The 20,128-nt window shown below is 44.7% G+C and overlaps 1 protein-coding gene across 1 annotated transcript in view; it reads left to right on the forward strand.

Moving 5' to 3' along the window:
* Positions 1-20,128, forward strand: part of LOC134668994 (nuclear pore complex protein Nup160 homolog) — a 38,443-nt gene that overhangs the window by 6,460 nt on the left and 11,855 nt on the right. Inside the window, exons 9-18 of the mRNA XM_063526510.1 lie at positions 3,812-3,963; positions 4,571-4,710; positions 5,764-5,845; positions 6,753-6,876; positions 7,650-7,858; positions 11,619-11,745; positions 12,124-12,220; positions 12,514-12,654; positions 12,869-13,084; positions 13,713-13,831. Of these exons, the coding sequence (XP_063382580.1) occupies positions 3,812-3,963; positions 4,571-4,710; positions 5,764-5,845; positions 6,753-6,876; positions 7,650-7,858; positions 11,619-11,745; positions 12,124-12,220; positions 12,514-12,654; positions 12,869-13,084; positions 13,713-13,831 (1,407 nt within the window). The remainder of the gene's footprint in view (positions 1-3,811; positions 3,964-4,570; positions 4,711-5,763; positions 5,846-6,752; positions 6,877-7,649; positions 7,859-11,618; positions 11,746-12,123; positions 12,221-12,513; positions 12,655-12,868; positions 13,085-13,712; positions 13,832-20,128) is intronic.

Consider the following 20,128-nt stretch of genomic DNA (forward strand, 5'->3'; position numbering starts at 1 on the left):
GCTTTCTGGCCGCAGTTTGTGCTTTAGACTCAATGAAGCTGCCGAAGCTGAGGACTGAACTCAGCTCCATGCCGAGGAGTTCCAGGCTGTCGGCAATAGGTACAGATGCACCCCGGAAAGAAGGAGTCAGGTCGAATGGACTCCGTTTTGCGGAAAATAAACACGTCTGCGTTTTGGAGGCATTGAACGTGACCAGGGCCCAGTTTTATAAAGTTACAAGTTACAAGTTTACAGGCGTTTACTGGCAACACTTGCTCCGTTTTTTACAATTTGCGTTTTATAAAAGTACTGTGTTATAATTTTACAGGTTACAGGTACAAGTGCCTGTAGCTCAACCATAGACGAAAATACGGGAGTTTTATAGTTTTAAACTCATAATCGAACAAGCGTTTTATAAAAATATTGTAAATTACAAGTGTAGATTGGTACACTTGTAACAAAAACTTACATACGTCTTGAGTCCTGTAACAGCACAACAGCAGTTACTTGTTGACTCGTTTTCTGAGAGATTTTAAACTTTACTCTTTATTGTTAAGCACCAACGCCAACGATTGTGCCAGGGCATGCATACTTTTCCATGCACTGACCTTATTAGTTTTTGTTAATGTATCTGAAATATATAGTAAATAGGAAATAAAGTGACAATATGTTTGATATTGATTTTATTGACGATTCGTTTTATTTTATCTACTAGGAAATGGAAAGGGATTATTGCCGATATTTGTCGTTGATTTATTAGCATTCGTCTCTTTATTTAAGTATAGTGCATTCACATTATGGTAAAGTGTACTATTCATAATTTTCGATACACACCGTATTTATCTTTGAGTCGCTACCGAAACGATACATTTTAATGTAAGAATGTGAAAGAGTACTTATTTACATGTTATTTACTTATTACGTAAATATTTCATTAAATCTAACTTAATCTGAATCTGAAAACGGCCCAAAAAGTATATCCTTGGCATGGAACGCCGCTCTCAACCACTCGATTTTTCCTTCATTTCTGGCCATTTTTCCAGTAATTAATATTTTACAGCAAACAAAAACACATAATTTAGTAGAGAACCGAGTATCTATGACACACGTTTTTTTTAAAATAGTGATGTCCTTCACACCTGTAGATTTCACATGTAATCGAGATTGACCGTGGTTCTTTACAACTGTAATTATCTATGTGTATTTATAAAACACCTGTAGCCGTTCACAGTGCATTACAGGTGCCTGTAGCCTGTACTCTTGTAACCTGTAACTCGTAACTTTATAAAACTGGGCCCAGATTGTCATCACCCCACTGGGAAACGAGACTAAGGGTCAAGTTCATTCGCTCAACCATGGCCTCTCTCTGTGAACGTATATCCTCCCTGCTGTCCCCTGCACTAGCCAAATATCTCTCAACAACCGTACTGTCATCTGCATAACCTACAATGCTGGGTTGCAGCATGTCGTTAATGTGGAGCAGGAAAAGGGTTGCGGAGAGAACAGACCCCTGAGGAACACCGGCGTCAATGGCCATGAGGTCTGAAGAGCAGCCATCAATAACTACTCTGATCGACCGTTCACTCAAGAAATCAGATAGCCAGCTACAAAAGTCAGCAGGGATGCCGTATGCAGGAAGCTTGCTAAGGAGACTTGCGTGCCAAACCCTGTCAAAGGCCTTCGAGATGTCCAGTGAAACAGCAAGCGCTTCACCGTTCCTCTCGATGGCCTCGCCGCAGCAGTGCGTGACATACGCTAAAAGATCCCCAGTAGACCGACCTCGGCGAAAGCCATATTGACGGTCACTGAGCAGATCATTTGCGTCGAGGTATGCCAGCAGCTTGCCGTTAAGTACCCTTTCCATGACTTTACAGAGCATGGAGGTAATGGCGATTGGTCGGTAATTGCAGGGATCAGCACGACTACCCTTCTTGGGTACTGGCTGCACGTTTGCAAGCTTCCAGGATTTCGGCACCGTTCTTGTTTGGAGAGAGAGGCGGTACAGGCGTGTCAGTACAGAAGACAACTCAGGCGCACACTGCTTTAGTACACGTGCAGGTATACCGTCTGGTCCACTGGCCTTATTCACGTCAAGATTCTGCAGAGCTCGGCGTACCTCTTTTTGATGAATAGCAATTCTCTGCATAGAGGAACTGCATTGAGGTAGCGTAGGTGGAAGTTTTGAGCCTGCGTCTAGACGTGAATTGCTCGCAAACAGAGAAGCAAACAAGTTTGCTTTCTCTGTCGCGGAGTGGGCCAGTGTCCCATCAGGTTTCTGCAGAGGTGGCAATGTGGGTCGGCAGAAGTTGGATTCGACCGCTTTCGACAGGGACCAGAACCGCTTGCTACCAGGAGGGTAGGAGGCGAGTTTGGCCCCTATTCGACTGACGTGGTCGAATCGAGCCTTTCGAAGCACCCGTTTGCAGGACTTGGCAGCTGAGTTAAAGGCTTTTTTCCTCGCGCGAACCCTCTGTGCTCCAGCTTTGGTATCGCGGGCTAATACCCAAGCCTGGTATGCAGACTGCTTAAGGGCCTCGGCTCGAGCACAGTCCGAATTGTACCATGCTCGGGTCTTGTGATCGAGCGATAGGTCGGAGAACGGAATGAAATATTCCATTCCCTGCCGAATCACATCCGCAACAGCCTCAGCAGAACACGAGGGGTCACCCGAAGAAAAACAGACCTGCCGCCAGGGGAAAGACGCAAAGAAATGCCGCATCTCATCCCAGTCCGCTGACTCGTATCGCCATACTCTCCTCGTGCCCCTAGGGCAGAGATCAGGAGGAGAGTGGATCGACACGGATTTCACTAGACAGTGATCGGACGATCCTAGCGGAGCTGAGACCGAAACCGAGTGCCTGTCTGGATCAGTTGTCAGCAGAAGGTCAAGGCAATTGGGTGTATGGTCAGTAACATCCGGTATCCGCGTCGCAACATTTACCAGCTGGGTAAGGTTTAGGGATACAGCAAATTTGCGCGCTTCCCTCCCAGCGTGGCAAGTATTCTTGAACGGGAACAGCCACTCCTCGTGGTGGGCGTTAAAGTCCCCAAGGAATACGAGTTGAGCCGCAGGGTACCGCTGTTGGGCTTTATCTGCCATCTCAGTAAGGTGGTCAAAGAGCCTAGTTGTCTCCTGGTTTCCGCTGTGCGATCGGTAGACACAGGCATACAGAGTTTTCTCTGAGCCCGAGTCAACCATAATCCACAAAGTGGAAAACCCGGCAGCCTCAAAGCAACGGAGACGCTTGCAGCAAATGTCATCGCGGACGTACACACAGACCCCAGCACGTGCTCTGAACTTATGTTCCAGTGAGTAGCCTGGGTAGTTGAGGTACGACGCGTCCGCTGGGGTTTTGATTTGCGTCTCCGTCAAAAAGAATAGGTGCGGTTTTTCGGTTTCAAGATGGTGGTGGACCGGATCGATATTTGAGTGCAACCCCCTGATGTTGGTGAGGTGCACTTTCAATGGGAGGAAGTGCAAGTTTTGCTATTGAATAAATTATATTTTATAGGGTGGGAAATTAAATTTTCCACCCGGTTATCAGCCTATGAAAGGTGAACTTTCCGAACAGGAGAGATGAAAAATAAATGATTTTACACCATGCATGAAATAAAGCACCAGATAATTATTATTAGAAAAACACAGAAAGGAGTTATTTTTAAACACAAGTTGTATTTAATAAATCGGATAGAAATATAAAAAGTAGGCGAGTCGACCGTGAACCGTGACGTTTCATATAAATTCCATAGTAGCAAATCGTTTTGACAGTTCTAAAAAAGTAACTGATTTGACTAGTAGGAAAATACCCTATTGTTGTTGTTATTGGCACAGGTAGCACCCTGAGCGCGGAGGTGTCGTGGCGCATGGTGGCGCCGCGGGAGGCGCCGCCGCCGCTGCCCGCGCTGTCCTCGCACCAGCAGTACCGCGAGCGGCTCCTCACGCCGGGCCTCTTCCCACCGCAGGTCGTCAGAAAGGCTCTGGCCGTGAGTACCAGTTACATCACACACGCAGATCGATTCAGATCGTCGACTTGTAAGCGGCTTGCATTAAGAGAATACACCACCGCGGTAAACGCTACGTCCAGCTGCTGATCCTCATAGAAATCGTTATTTCTTCGGTCACTTTTAGGGTTTATTAGTCACCTGGACACCCTTATATTATAGTTTCGCAATGTCTATCTGTCTGTATGTCCGAGGCTTTGCTCCATGATCGTTAGTGCTAGAAAGCTGCAAGTTTGCAAGTTTTTTTTTTTTAATTTTTTTGCTTTGTCCTAATATTTTGAACCACGGGTCCAAAAAATATGAAAAAAAATCATGAAACAAAAGCTTAATATATACTTTCAATGAAAACTATAGCAAACATGATCGGTCTAGTCGTTTTTGAGTCATTGCAAAAAATCTTCTCTTCTTAGTAAAAAGACTAAGTGCTGCAAAGCCATTATGATTTATGATACTTACTAATAGTCCCCGTTTGGCCTATTTTGACAGAATGGTAACTACGAAACCCTACACTGACAATGGCCCGACATGCTCTTGGCCGATTTGTTCATGTGAAATTGCCTTGATCATAATCTATTTTCGTTTCCCGTAGATCTACCGGCGGACGTGGGGCAGCAGCGAGTCAGCGAGCGAGGGTGACCTGAGCGAGTCCGCCATGAGCGCGGTGCAGGCGCGCCTGCGGCACCTCACCGCCCGCGCCGCCTCGCCCGACCACTCGCATTTGATGCACAAGTAACTACCATGAAGGCTATACAGTAACTGATGTTGGCGTTTTTCAGACGATATTGGCGGAACCCCTGTCTAAACCAGCGAAATTCGTGTACCATTTTTTTGATATCTCATCATCATCTCAGCCATAAGACGTCCACTGCTGAACATAGGCCTCCCCCTTGTTGGGGGGTGAATGCCATAATCGCCATGCTTGGCAGGCTGGTTGGCGATCGCAGTCGAGTGCACCGAATTTGAGGGACGCTGCGGCCTTGTACGTAGTTTAAGGACATAACCGGGTCCACCGGGTCCGGGCCGGGTTTTGATATCTAGTAACACTTATTGAAACTCATGTAATGTAGAGGCCTTTTAAATCCGTAGATTTAAAAAAAAAGTAACTACCACGCTCTATAGCTTATTATTATTAGCAAAGAGATTTTGAAATAGAGAGTTACTGTGGTGGTAAATTATGTAGCTCTACAGTAAAATTACTGCCATCTTTCGACAGAAGATTAAAACTGTTCGAACGCCATTTGACTTTGATCATTCTTTCACTGATATGTGTTAACTTGTTAAATATTAATATTAACGCCATCTACTCGAGAGCAAGCTGAAGGTTATGGCGCCATCGCTCGAAAAGATTGCACTATACCTTTGGCCTATAGTCGAGTAGATGGCGTTAATATTAATATTTAACAAGTTAACACATATCGGTGAAAGGATAACCTCAAATGGCGTTCTAACAGTTTTAAAATCTTCTGTCGAAAGATGGCAGTAAATTTATAGAGGCTACATAATTTACTTTAACAATCCGCCTCTATACACTCTATTCTCTTTGTTATTACGCATAGATTTAGCGACGCTCGTATGTAGTGAACGAGTAAGCTGGCTTTCCATCCGAGCGGATTGGATCTGCAGTGAACTACGCAGAAGTAGACTTTATTAGTTATGATAATTCTTGTCTCTCTCTCTTCAATCGGTCCCTCATTGCTGAGGACCGTGACTCCGTTTGATTCCGTCAACTAGTTGTCTCCATCGGTCCCGTTCTTCTTGTAATTAGAAAATTTTCTTGTTCAGATGCTGGTCGGATTTGTATAGCTGGTGCATGCAGTACATGGAGGGTCTACAAAAGCCTTTGGGATTAATGGTTGCGAAATCGGTAAGCACAATGTCTCTATTTATTAATTTAGTCGCTCTTTTTCACGACCCATAATAACCACACCACTCGTTACATTCTCTAGTACTTAACAGCTCACGGGAAATAGTCGATTAATTCACTATTCCTATAAGGCAGCCATTCTCAAAGTGTGTTCCGCGGAACCCTAGGGTTCCGCAAAGCCTCTGTTGGGGTTCCGCGAAAATATACTTGTAATAATAAGAAAATAACCAGCTCTTCTATAGGTATATCTGGTCCACAGTGATGAACGAAAATTTTTAATTTGGGGTTCCGTCAAATATTTCGCTTGCCGAAAGGGTTCCGTCACCAAAAAAGTTTGAGAATCGCTGCTATAAGGAATATACAGATTCATTTTATATGTAAAGGATTTTTTTCAATTTGGTTCTGTATTAAAATAATATTTTCACCACACCAGCTCGGAAAGGCTTCCTTTGCACTTCAAAAACCGATGGCAAAGTTGCATTTTATTCACATGTGAGGCAAAGTAATCAAATGCAAATGTTGAGTTGTTTTCTTATGTTTGCTGGTTGAATTGACTTTTAAATGATGAAGTTGAATGATAAATATTTAATGACATTCATTTGGATTTGATTTGGTTTATTTTTGTTTGATATCTTACAGTTAATATTTTCTTTGGGTTGGTGTGGTGAAAAATTTTGTGTTTCACTCGGGGGCAAATTTAGTTTAACCCTCGTGCTTTGAAACCCTCGCAACGCTCAAGATTCCATTATTCTAACCACTCGCTACGCTCGTGGTTCAATTTTGGAATCTTTCGCTTGCTCAGATATCAATATTAGCACGAGCGGTTAAACAACAACTTTGCCCCCTTGTAAAACAAATAACTATTTCCGTTGTATAAGGGAGAGATAAATGTATTCTCTTAATGCAGAGCTGTGACGTGGACAACGGATGGTGGTGCGGCGTAGTCGGGCGTGCGGGCATCTCTCTCGTGCGCGAACTGGAGCCGCTCGAGCGTATGATGTTGTCGCCAGATGTCGCCGCGCTAGACTCGGGTCAGTGACGATACACATGTAGAGCTGTGACGTGGACAACGGGTGGTGGTGCGGCGTAGTCGGGCGTGCGGGCATCTCTCTCGTGCGCGAACTGGAGCCGCTCGAGCGTATGATGTTGTCGCCAGATGTCGCCGCGCTAGATTCGGGTCAGTGACGATAGTTGATTTGATACACATGTAGAGCTGTGACGTGGACAACGGATGGTGGTGCGGCGTAGTCGGGCGTGCGGGCATCTCTCTCGTGCGCGAACTGGAACCGCTCGAGCGTATGATGTTGTCGCCAGATGTCGCCGCGCTAGACTCAGGTCAGTGATAATAGTTGTTACACATGTAGAGCTGTGACGTGGACAACGGATGGTGGTGCGGCGTAGTCGGGCGTGCGGGCATCTCTCTCGTGCGCGAACTGGAGCCGCTCGAGCGTATGATGTTGTCGCCAGATGTCGCCGCGCTAGACTCAGGTCAGTGATAATAGTTGATACAAATGCAGAGCTGTGACGTGGACAACGGATGGTGGTGCGGCGTAGTCGGGTGTGCGGGCATCTCTCTCGTGCGCGAACTGGAGCCGCTCGAGCGTATTATGTTGTCGCCAGATGTCACATATAAAGATATGTGACATATAGATACATACGACCATCGGCTCTCGATGTCTATATGGTTCCGAATTGCATTAACCCGAGACGCAGCTTTCTTCTGGAACCTATAAAATATACGCCTAAACTTAACTTATAAAACAATAAAAAGCAGGTTTATTAATTTAGCAGTGGTGTTGTTTAGGAATGGGTGGTGCCGGTGAGCTGTCGACGGACGCGGTGCGCGTGGTGGCGGCGGGCGCGCTGTGGGAGCGCGCGGCGACGGCGGGCGGCGCGGCGGAGCTGGAGCGGCGGCTGTTCGCGTGCGCCGCGCCGCAGCACCGCCTGCTGCCGCGCCTGCTGCACCTGCTGCTCGCGCCGCCCGACCACGCCGACACAGACTCCGCCCTGCCGGTAAGGCTAGCTTCATACGTGGTGGCGGCGGGCGCGCTGTGGGAGCGCGCGGCGACGGCGGGCGGCGCGGCGGAGCTGGAGCGGCGGCTGTTCGCGTGCGCCGCGCCGCAGCACCGCCTGCTGCCGCGCCTGCTGCACCTGCTGCTCGCGCCGCCCGACCACGCCGACACAGACTCCGCCCTGCCGGTAAGGCTAGCTTCATACGTGGTGGCGGCGGGCGCGCTGTGGGAGCGCGCGGCGACGGCGGGCGGCGCGGCGGAGCTGGAGCGGCGGCTGTTCGCGTGCGCCGCGCCGCAGCACCGCCTGCTGCCGCGCCTGCTGCACCTGCTGCTCGCGCCGCCCGACCACGCCGACACAGACTCCGCCCTGCCGGTAAGGCTAGCTTCATACGTGGTGGCGGCGGGCGCGCTGTGGGAGCGCGCGGCGACGGCGGGCGGCGCGGCGGAGCTGGAGCGGCGGCTGTTCGCGTGCGCCGCGCCGCAGCACCGCCTGCTGCCGCGCCTGCTGCACCTGCTGCTCGCGCCGCCCGACCACGCCGACACAGACTCCGCCCTGCCGGTAAGGCTAGCTTCATACGTGGTGGCGGCGGGCGCGCTGTGGGAGCGCGCGGCGACGGCGGGCGGCGCGGCGGAGCTGGAGCGGCGGCTGTTCGCGTGCGCCGCGCCGCAGCACCGCCTGCTGCCGCGCCTGCTGCACCTGCTGCTCGCGCCGCCCGACCACGCCGACACAGACTCCGCCCTGCCGGTAAGGCTAGCTTCATACGTGGTGGCGGCGGGCGCGCTGTGGGAGCGCGCGGCGACGGCGGGCGGCGCGGCGGAGCTGGAGCGGCGGCTGTTCGCGTGCGCCGCGCCGCAGCACCGCCTGCTGCCGCGCCTGCTGCACCTGCTGCTCGCGCCGCCCGACCACGCCGACACAGACTCCGCCCTGCCGGTAAGGCTAGCTTCATACGTGGTGGCGGCGGGCGCGCTGTGGGAGCGCGCGGCGACGGCGGGCGGCGCGGCGGAGCTGGAGCGGCGGCTGTTCGCGTGCGCCGCGCCGCAGCACCGCCTGCTGCCGCGCCTGCTGCACCTGCTGCTCGCGCCGCCCGACCACGCCGACACAGACTCCGCCCTGCCGGTAAGGCTAGCTTCATACGTGGTGGCGGCGGGCGCGCTGTGGGAGCGCGCGGCGACGGCGGGCGGCGCGGCGGAGCTGGAGCGGCGGCTGTTCGCGTGCGCCGCGCCGCAGCACCGCCTGCTGCCGCGCCTGCTGCACCTGCTGCTCGCGCCGCCCGACCACGCCGACACAGACTCCGCCCTGCCGGTAAGGCTAGCTTCATACGTGGTGGCGACGGGCGCGCTGTGGGAGCGCGCGGCGACGGCGGGCGGCGCAATCACCATATGTATGCCTTTAAGATTTGAGGAGTTCCGTCGATTCCTCATGGATCCCATCATCAGAACTGGATTTTGACAAAAACGGGACCAATCTGTATGCATATACATACAATCAAAAAAATAATTTTCAAAATCGGTCCAGTAATGATGGAGATATGGAGTAACAAACAAAAAATAAAAAAAAATAAAAAAAATAAAAATAAAAAACATACAACCGAATTGATAACCTCCTCCTTTGGGATTTGGAAGTCGGTTAAAAAAAACATACAACCGAATTGATAACCTCCTTCTTTGAGATTTGGAAGTCTGTTAAAAATAGCCAAAAAATTTCCATTATCCCTCCCCCAGGGCCCCTTTATCTCCGAAACTACTGGGTCTAAAATTAAAAAAAAAAATACACAAAATAGTTCTTTATCTATAGACGACAGGAAAACCTATTACAAATGTGCAGTCAAGCGTGAGTCGGACTTTGTACGGAACCCTAGAAACGCGAGTCCAACTCGCACTTGGACGGTTTTTTCCCGTATACTGTATACGGATTTCTATCGAATACTGTAATGACAGCAAAATTTGTATGACAACCTTCAAAATCGTTCACACGGCGGCGTCTATGCGGGAAAGTCGTCTATGCGTGTGAACGATGTTGTCTAACTGTCACACGACACTGTAGTCGCAATCGAAGTTTAGGTGATTTTTCTGCGGAAGTTTTTTGTTTGAACCACTCGTAACCTAATAACAAAACTTCCGTGAGACACAGACATATGAAATATATTTAAAACGGGTCACTCACGTATTTTAAGTCGAAAAACGCTCGACATGTTTCACTCCCTGACGCAAGCTCCTGATGACACTACTCGGTACGGAGTGAAACATGTCGAGCGTTTTTCGACTTAAAATACGTGAGTGACCCGTTTTTAATATATTTAATACACTCGTCACCTGGTTACACCCGGTATACTCACACTCGCTGACCTCGCTGTAAGGTAGCGGCGCGCAGCCACAGCAGCGTGCGGTGGTGAAATCGACGTCAAATTGTTCCCTAGAACAGAATTACTTATTCCTCTTATAGTACAGTCATTATATCCAAAAAACCGACCCTACCCGTGAATAATTAGTTCTTGGATTTTTTTTTCGTAGGTCCCTCGGGGGGGTCACTGGGAGTGTAAATTCAAAAAGTAGGCTAAATCAGGCACCTGCGTATATTCGAAAAATGTTTTTTTCCAAAAAAATGGTTTTTCTTCAATAACTCGGCCATTCTTGATTTTACAGTAAAACCGTAAGGACAAAAATTGTAGGAAATTTGATTCTCTACAAGTAAGTCCAGTCATTATATCCAAAAAATCGTCCCTTCCCGTGCATAATCAGTTCTTGGATTTTTTTTTCGTACGTTCCTCGGGGGAATCACTGGGAGTGTAAATTCAAAAAGTAGACTGAATCAGGGTCCTGTGTATATTCGAAAAACGGTTTTTCTTGAATAACTCGGTCATTTTTGATTTTATAGTAAAACCGTGAGGACAAAAATTTTTGAAAATTTGATTCTCTACAAGTTTGATCCTCACAATTTTTCTTCTAGGATCGATAGTTTGGAAATAAAATTTGAAAAAGCGACAAATTCAAAAGATTTTCAACATTTCGTTTATTTTCAACTTTACGACATAAATGAAGAGGACTAAACTTGTAGAGAATCAAATTCTGAACAATTTTGGTTCCCACCTTTTTTCCCCCAAAATTAAACCTGAAAAACGCGACAAATTCAAAATATTATCATTATCTCCTATGTTCCACGCTTTACGGCATAAATGAAGGGAAACAAACTTGTAGAGAATCAAATTTACTAAAATTTTTGTCCTCACGGTTTTACTGTAAAATCAAAAATGACCGAGTTATTACAAAAAAACCGTTTTTCGAATATACACAGGATCCTGATTCAGTCTACTTTTTGAATTTACACTCCCAGTGATTCCCCCGAGGGACGTACGAAAAAAAATCCAAGAACTGATTATTCACGGGAAGGGTCGGTTTTTTGGATATAATGACTGGACTAATTTGTAGAGAATCAAATTTCCTACAATTTTTGTCCTTACGGTTTTACTGTAAAATTAAAAATGGCCGAGTTATTGAAGAAAAACCGTTATTTTGGAAAAAAAAACCATTTTTCGAATATACGCAGGAGCCTGATTCAGCCTACTTTTTGAATTTACACTCCCAGTGACCCCCCCGGTGGGAACTACGAAAAAAAAATCCAAGAACTAATTATTCACGGGTCAAAATCTATAATGACTGTACTATTAGTTTCAAACTTTTCATTAGTGGTACCTACATGTATGTAAACATGAGTGCCGAATAACAAATTAGCAGCAAATGTGACTTATGTAGTTATGTTTCAGACATTAGCACCGAGTCAAATAGACGAGCTGGAAGCAGTCCTGGAACCCATCAAAGACTTACAGAATGCCGTCTTGGAGCTAAACGACGCGCTGAGGCTAGATGTACCCGACATAGATACATCAAAATGTAAGTAAAACCGGAGTATAGTAGATTGTACTACAAGAGCATAAAGCGATCCAATTTTTATCCGAGGTAATTTGACTGGCAGTTTGTATGGCAAATTTTGGACTTTAATACTAAGTTAATAAGGAATTTTAATAACAATATATTTAATAAGTTAATAAGGGTCGTAATAGATGATTTTACTTTATGCACTGGAGCTTAAAACGCTATTTTATGTCATCTATGCACGACTTAAAGTCGAACTTTACGAGCATGAGATGTGAAAAATGCATTTATAGCCATTATGAATTATTTGTAAGAGGTACCGAAGATAAAAATTGATATCTCTAATGGTTTGCTAAACTAAGTAACATTTTTGTAATTTGTTGATTTGTTTTTTAGGCGAAGACGAAGACCAAAGTGAATACGACAGTTTATTTGCCAGCGACCTTGGCGTTTCAATCGTAACAGAATCCATACGTCAGATGGCAGAAATGAGGTGACTATTATTTTATTCACACTTTTCAACATATTACTTGTATGCGGTACATGAGATGCGTTGCTCGCATGAATTTTATCTAGCGCGTGTTTTTTTCTTTATATATTAGACTATTTTAAGTTTTTTATACGCATGATGAATTACTGATGGCTCTAAAATAACTAATTATGAGTTGAAATGTCATGTTGAAATTGTAAATAAATATATATAATACTGATTTAACAAACTTTGGTTTAAAATACTTATCGCAATATTACAAGTATCGTAATTATATTGGTAACTGTTGTAACCAGGTTACGAGTGGTTCGCGGCGCGCTGGTGGCGCTGGGCGTGGTGCGCGGCGCGGGCGGCGTGCCCGGCGCCGGGCACTGCGCCGTGCACTGGCAGGCCTACCGCGCGCTGCTGTGGCTGCGCGCCGCTACCTTACAGCGAGTGTGAGTATATCGGGTATACCCAGGTTTAATTTCGGCAAAGAGATGAAATATAGAAATATTGTCAAATACATTTACTGCCATCTTTCGTTGACAATATTTCTCTATTTCAAATTCTCTTTGATCTTGATCTTGGTCTACACGACTACCAGTTGTTGTATCGCGTCTCGGTAATGAAACTAATGAAGTGATCCTGATCTGTGACCGTGTGCGACAGGGGCGCGGGATCGCTGGAGCTGTTCCGGCTGAAGCTGGGCGCGCTGGGCGGCGCCGGGGCGGCGGGGGTGGCGGGAGGGGGTGCGGGCGGCGCGGCGGCGGGCTACGCGGCGGGCGCGGGCGGCGCGCAAGCCCGCCGCCACCTCGCGCACGCGCGCGCCAGCACGCACTGGCACCAGGCGCTGCCGCTGCTCACCTACCATCTGGCGCATCAGCTGTATCCTTTTTTATTTACTTCCGATATAGACTGGGAATCCTCTAGACGGAACTTAGAACAATTATTTCATGAAACCGATGCTGCCAAAAAGGGGTGCGGGGGACGAGGTGCGCGAGTCCCGTGCCGTGATTGGTCCGTTCAAAGACGCTTGGGCATCACACAAAGACACTTGATCGAAAATGAAGTAAAACTACTATATTTGTGACAGAAGGGGGGTAGCGCTACTATGCTATGGAGGATTCCTAGTCTGTGACTTACGAACACTATGCTAGGAACGTATCGTCATCGAAGCACGATCCTCGAGGTATTGTAAATTAACCTGTTAATGTAATTATTTTTTCTCCATCGTTGTCTGCTGCTGGGAGACTCGCTGAGAAAGTCTGAAGTCCGCTGCACGACCTAATTCTAATATTGATTCTTCCTCACGCTATCCCGGCATTTTGACACGGCTCATGGGAGCCTGGGGTCCGCTTGACAATTAATCCCGTAATTTGACCTAGGTACTAATTTTTACGAAAGCGTATGCCATCTGACCTTCCAACCCAGAGGGGAAACTAGGTCTTATTGGGATTAGTATTATTGTTATTGCCCAGCTATGTCTATAAATTTCTTTAGCACAGCTATTCAGTTGGGCAGTAAGTGGAGGCTTCGAATTCGGCTGGTGGCTGGCTTCCATCAACCAGCCGCGTTTGGTACAAAGCTATGTCTCGATGCTCGAGCCGTGGTGCGAGTGGAACGCTTGCTCACGTAAGTTTAACTTATATTTCAATTAGTATTTCAGCCATAAAACTTATTTTGATATCTGTTTTGTTTTGATGTCTGTGTTGTTTTTTTTTTGATGTTTGTTTGTGTTTTGCGTGTTGTCTTATTTTGACATTAGGTGGACTTACCTTCTATGGGTAGATATGTCCTTAAACTACGTCTAACCAAAATAAAAGTAGAGCACCCCATACAACCATTTCCAGTCGCCGTTACGACACGGTGTAGACACATCTTGTGTCGACACCGTCTGTTTCGGTCACAATTCCAGTCGCAGAGTCGTCGCCGTGTCGACACAGTTACCAGAAATGGGGAAGGGTCGACACATGACACAAAGTGACATAAAGTGTGGTCGCCGTGTGCACACATTGTTTCGGGTTTGCGACTACTTTATGCCAAAATCATTCGTTCATTCGTTCATTTTGTTCCTGTCAAATGGAAACTGTCAGATGGAAAAATAGTTAAATAAAAATAAGTGACATTAATACGCCATCTCTAAAACGGATTACAAGACGTAATTATATATTGTTTGCATTTATATTACAATAGGACTTAAATTATTATGGGGAATTAAACTGCTCGAGTGATTTGATAAACTAAGTGTAATATAATCAACGCGCCACCACATTGTTTTAGTTTAGCCGGAAAGGAAATTGTTTACTTCTCAGTGCTTGTGTTCATAAATATATTATTTGATGCATTTTTAGTACTTCGATGCGTATACTATACTTAAATAACAGAAATAACGCTTTACATATTACGAAACTTGTTAATTATGATGTATAAATATGGTTTAAGGCTGAGAAATATTGCAGTCACAAAGTAGTCGCAAATGTTTCGACTTTGTGTCGACTCTGTGTAGACACATGACACGCGCTGTCAAAAGTAATAACAAAGTTACTGGATTTGCAAAATGGCTCCTTGTGTTCATTTGTTTTCAGATATTCTCAAAGTGTAAAAATGACGTGGTCAGAGATGGGACTTAATAGATTAACTGTTTATTCGACTAATTAATGGAATAAAAAAAGTTAATCCTCAAATTTTAATCACGATTAGTTTAGTCGACCTAACATAGATTGAAATTGAATTAATCTGAACATTAATCGAATAAATTATCGATTAAATCTCGGTTGGAAGTTGACAAGGGGCCATTTTTGTACGTAAAAATAATAGAAATGTCTTGCATGCAGATGGTAGCCAAACACTTTGTCATAAAAGTCGAGATGGGTGTCTATTTATAGGTTTTAGGGAGTGCCGATTTCGAAAATGATGACCATTTTGGAATCCAAAATGGCGGCCATGCACTGTGTCATAAAAGTCGTCATGGATGTCGTTTTATACGTTTTAGGGGGCCCCAATTTTGAAAATGATGACCATTTTGGAATCCAAAATGGCGGCCATGCACTATGCCATAAAAGTCGTCAGGGGTGTCGTTTTATAGGTTTTAGGAGGCGCAGATTTCAAAAATGATGACCATTTTGGATTCCAAGATGGCGGCCATGCACTATGTCATAAAAGTCGTCATGGATGTCGTTTTATAGGTTTTACGGGGCCCCGATTTAGAAAATGATGACCATTTTGAAATCCAAAATGGCGGCCATGCACTATGTCATAAAAGTCGTCATGGGTGTCGTTTTATAGGTTTTAAGGGGCGCAGATTTCGAAAACGATGACCAATTTGGATTCCAAGATGGCGGCCATGCACTATGTCATAAAAGTCGTCATGGATGTCGTTTTATTGGTTTTAGGGGGCCCCGCTTTCGAAAATGATGACCATTTTGGAATCCAGAATGGCGGCCATGCACTATGTCATAAAAGTCGTCATGGGTGTCGTTTTATAGGTTTTGGGGGGCGCAGATTTCGAAAACGATAACCATTTTCGATTCCAAAATGGCGGCCATGCACTATGTCATAAAAGTCGTCATGGATGTCGTTTTATGGGTTTTAGGGGGCCCCGATTTAGAAAATGATGACCATTTTGAAATCCAAAATGGCGGCCATGCACTATGTCATAAAAGTCGTCATGGATGTCGTTTTATAGGTTTTGGGGGGCGCAGATTTAAAAAATGATGACCATTTTCGATTCCAAAATGGTGGCCATGCACTATGTCATAAAAGTCGTCATGGGTGTCGTTTTATAGGTTTTAGGGGGCGCAGATTACGAAAACGATGACCATTTTGGATTCCAAAATGGCGGCCATGCACTATGTTATAAAAGTCGTCATGGATGTCGTTTTATAGGTTTTAGGGGGCCCCGCTTTCGAAAATGATGACCATTTTGGAATCCAGAATGGCGGCCATGCACTATGTCATGAAAGTTAACATGAGTGTCGTTTTATAGGTTTTGGGGGGCGCAAATTTCGAAAACGATAACCATTTTCGATTCCAAAATGGCGGCCATGCACTATGTCATAAAAGTCGTTTTATAGGTTTTAGGGGGCCCCGATTTAGAAAATGATGACCATTTTGAAATCCAAAATGGCAGCCATGCACTGTCATAAAAGTTGTCATGGGTGTCGTTTTATAGGTTTTGGGGGGCGCAGATTTAGAAAATGATGACCATTTTGGATTCCAAAATGGTGGCCATGCACTATGTCATAAAAGTCGTCATGGGTGTCGTTTTATAGGTATTAGGGGGCGCAGATTTCGAAAACGAAGACCATTTTAGATTCCAAGATGGCGGCCATGCACTATGTCATAAAAGTCGTCATGGATGTCGTTTTGTAGGTTTTAGGGGACGCAGATTTCGAAAATGATGGCCATTTTGGAATCCAAAATGGCGGCCACTCACTATGTCATAAAAGTTGTCATGGGTGTCGTTTTATAGGTTTTGGGGGGCGCAGATTTAGAAAATGATGACCATTTTGGATTCCAAAATGGTGGCCATGCACTATGTCATAAAAGTCATCATGGGTGTCGTTTTATAGGTATTAGGGGGCGCAGATTTCGAAAACGATGACCATTTTGGATTCCAAGATGGCGGCCATGCACTATGTCATAAAAGTCGTTATGGATGTCGTTTTGTAGGTTTTAGGGGACGCAGATTTCGAAAATGATGGCCATTTTGGAATCCAAAATGGCGGCCACGCACTATGTCATAAAAGTTGTCATGGGTGTCGTTTTATAGGTTTTAGGGAGTGCAGAATTCGAAAATGATGACCATTTTGGGTTCCAAGATGTCTGCCGTGCACTTTGTCATATAAGCCGTCATAGATGTTGATTTATAGGTGTTAGGAAGAGCAGATTTCGAAAATGATGACCATGACCAACAAAACTTGTCGTTGGTGTCGTTTTATAGGTTTTGGGGGGCGCAGATTTAGAAAATGATGACCATTTTGGATTCCAAAATGGTGGCCATGCACTATGTCATAAAAGTCGTCATGGGTGTCGTTTTATAGGTATTAGGGGGCGCAGATTTCGAAAACGATGACCATTTTGGATTCCAAGATGGCGGCCATGCACTATGTCATAAAAGTCGTCATGGATGTCGTTTTGTAGGTTTTAGGGGACGCAGATTTCGAAAATGATGGCCATTTTGGAATCCAAAATTGCGGCCACGCACTATGTCATAAAAGTTGTCATGGGTGTCGTTTTATAGGTTTTAGGGGGCCCTGATTTCGAAAATGATGACCATTTTGGAATCCAAAATGGCGGCCATGCAGTATGTCATTAAAGTCGTCATGGCTGTCGTTTTATAGGTTTTAGGGAGCGCAGATTTCGAAAATAATAACTATTTGGGAATCGAAGATGGCGGCCATGCACTATGTTAAAAGTCGACATGGATGTCGTTTTGTTGGTCATGGTCATCATTATCGAAATCTGCTCTTCCTAACACCTATAAATCAACATCTATGACGGCTTATATGACAAAGTGCACGGCAGACATCTTGGAATCCAAAATGGTCATCATTTTCGAATTATGCACTCCCTAAAACCTATAAAACGATATCCATGACGACTTTTATGACAAAGTGCACGGCACACATCTTGGATTCCAAACTGGTCATCATTTTCGAAATCGGCACTTCCTAAAACCTATAAAACGATATTCATGACGACTTTTCTGACAAAATACGTAGCGGCCATCTTGGATTATAAAATGATCATCGTTTTCGAATTCTGCACTCCCTAAAACCTATAAATCGACATCCGTGACGACGCAAGTTATCTTTATTTTCAGATCTAACAAATTGCTACAGAATACAAAGGACAAAAAAAGAAGCGAGGAGGTAATGAAACAAGCAAACATACAGATGATTCCTCGACGCAATTGGATGCTTCTTAAATTGTGTCCAGATTTATTTGTCATAAAAGTTTTTATTTTTCACGTATTACTCTCACAAGTTCCGTGACATTTCGACCTTGTAATTTTTTAAGTAAATGGTTTTGTTTATCTGTGAGGATCTCACTAGAATAATATAATCAAGGTATGTTTATATTTGATAATTGAAATAGTAACGCAAAAAAAAATTATATTTGTGTCTTATAATCCTACCGAAGACTTTTATTTTTCCTTTTCCTTCTACACAAGTTTGGTCAAGTAATAAGAATTTAGGGCTCTCAATTTTATTTTGACTTCTACAACAGTAAAGCTACGAGGCCATGTTTGGTATCGTTTTCGTATAAATTCGCAGTACCAAATTTAGTTATGGTATCACATTGACACCATTCCAAAGTAAAAACATATAAACTTACTTTCTCTTAAACTCCTCTTCACGCTTAAACTGCTGAACAGTTTTAATTTAAATTTAGTACACATATATTTTGAGTCCCGAGACAGGACATAATAAGTTATCTCAAAAATCATCCTTCAAAGGTGTGAAATGAGGTGTAGGGGGGAATTCAGAATTGACTTCTTGAAGTTAATACTGTTTAAGTTTAGGTTTGAAGTCATGTTTTTTTTTATCATTTTTAACTAAATCAAAGATGTAGACCTTCCCAAATTTAATATAAATCGGTTCAGCGGTTATTGATTTCCCGTACAAATTTCCACGCCACTTTTCACACCTTCAAAAGATGATTTTGGTTATAAGATCTATCCTATGTCCTGTTCCGGGATGCAAACTATTTCTATACCAAATTTCAACGAAATCGGTTCAGCGGTTAAGCGTCAAGAGGAGTTTAAAAAAACCGACCAAGTGCGAGTCGGACTCGCGTATTAAGGGTTCCGTACATTAAGTCCGACTCGCGCTTGACTGCACATTTCTAATAGGTTTTCCTGTCATCTATAGGTAAAGAACTATTTTGTGTATTCAGACAGACAGACATACAGACGCACGAGTGATCCTATAAGGATTCCGTTTTATGCTTTTGAGGTACGGAACCCTAAAAAGATTTTTTTAATTTTGTGGAATGGTTTCCATGTTAAATGGATTCAGCAACCCAGATTTATACGAAAACGATACCATACACGGCCTAGCACCTTCACTGATGTAGATATATCAAGATAAAATTGAGAGCCCTAACTAAACTTTCAAGAGCGGATATCTCAAAAACTATTCAACATATCGAAAAAATTGACTGAATAAACTTGTAACAAATTAAATTAACTTTCATTTTGTATAAGTGGCCATGTCGCTAAGATGCATAGTTTCCGAGATATAATCGAAAAACCGGAAAATGGGACATTCAAAGCCCCCTCTCTTCCCCCCGCTCAAGGGCTACGGCCGGGGACTTTTGATATGTTCACCTCCTAACTTGTCCAAACCAAGTTACAGAGTCAAAAATTGTGTTCCGAGCATTTCCCTCTACAACTTTTTTGAGCATTCGTTGGCTGACCTAAGTAGCTTATTGCATTTCTTTAAAAACTTTTCTGTAAAAGGTTGACGGGTGTTGGGTGTTTATATGGTTTTGGTCGATTATTATCATTTGCATCGCCCATGATGACTTACTAGAATTACTTACGAGCACACGAGACACTAATAGAGTTTGACAAACCTTGGTTTTCAAGAGGTATTTTATATTGACATTTGCTGTCACAAATTTGCTGTCAGATTTAGTCGCAAACCGCACGCAAAGTGCACACAAATGTGTCGACACCTTGTTACGGAAAAGTGTACACACGGCGACGACACTTTGTTTCGAAACAATTCTAGACACATTGTGTGGACTCTGTTACGACACATCTGACATTTAGTTACCACTTTGATGATTCTGCGACTGGAATGGTTATATGGGACAGCGAAAGGTTATCTTCCTTGAATGTGGAGCAGCCCAACTAGGTAAGTATACCTCCACTTTGCAGAAGACCACTGCCGTAATAGCACTGTTACATACTCTGTAGGT

This window comes from Cydia fagiglandana, chromosome 11 (genome assembly GCF_963556715.1).
Source record: "Cydia fagiglandana chromosome 11, ilCydFagi1.1, whole genome shotgun sequence".
NCBI lineage: Eukaryota > Metazoa > Arthropoda > Insecta > Lepidoptera > Tortricidae > Cydia > Cydia fagiglandana.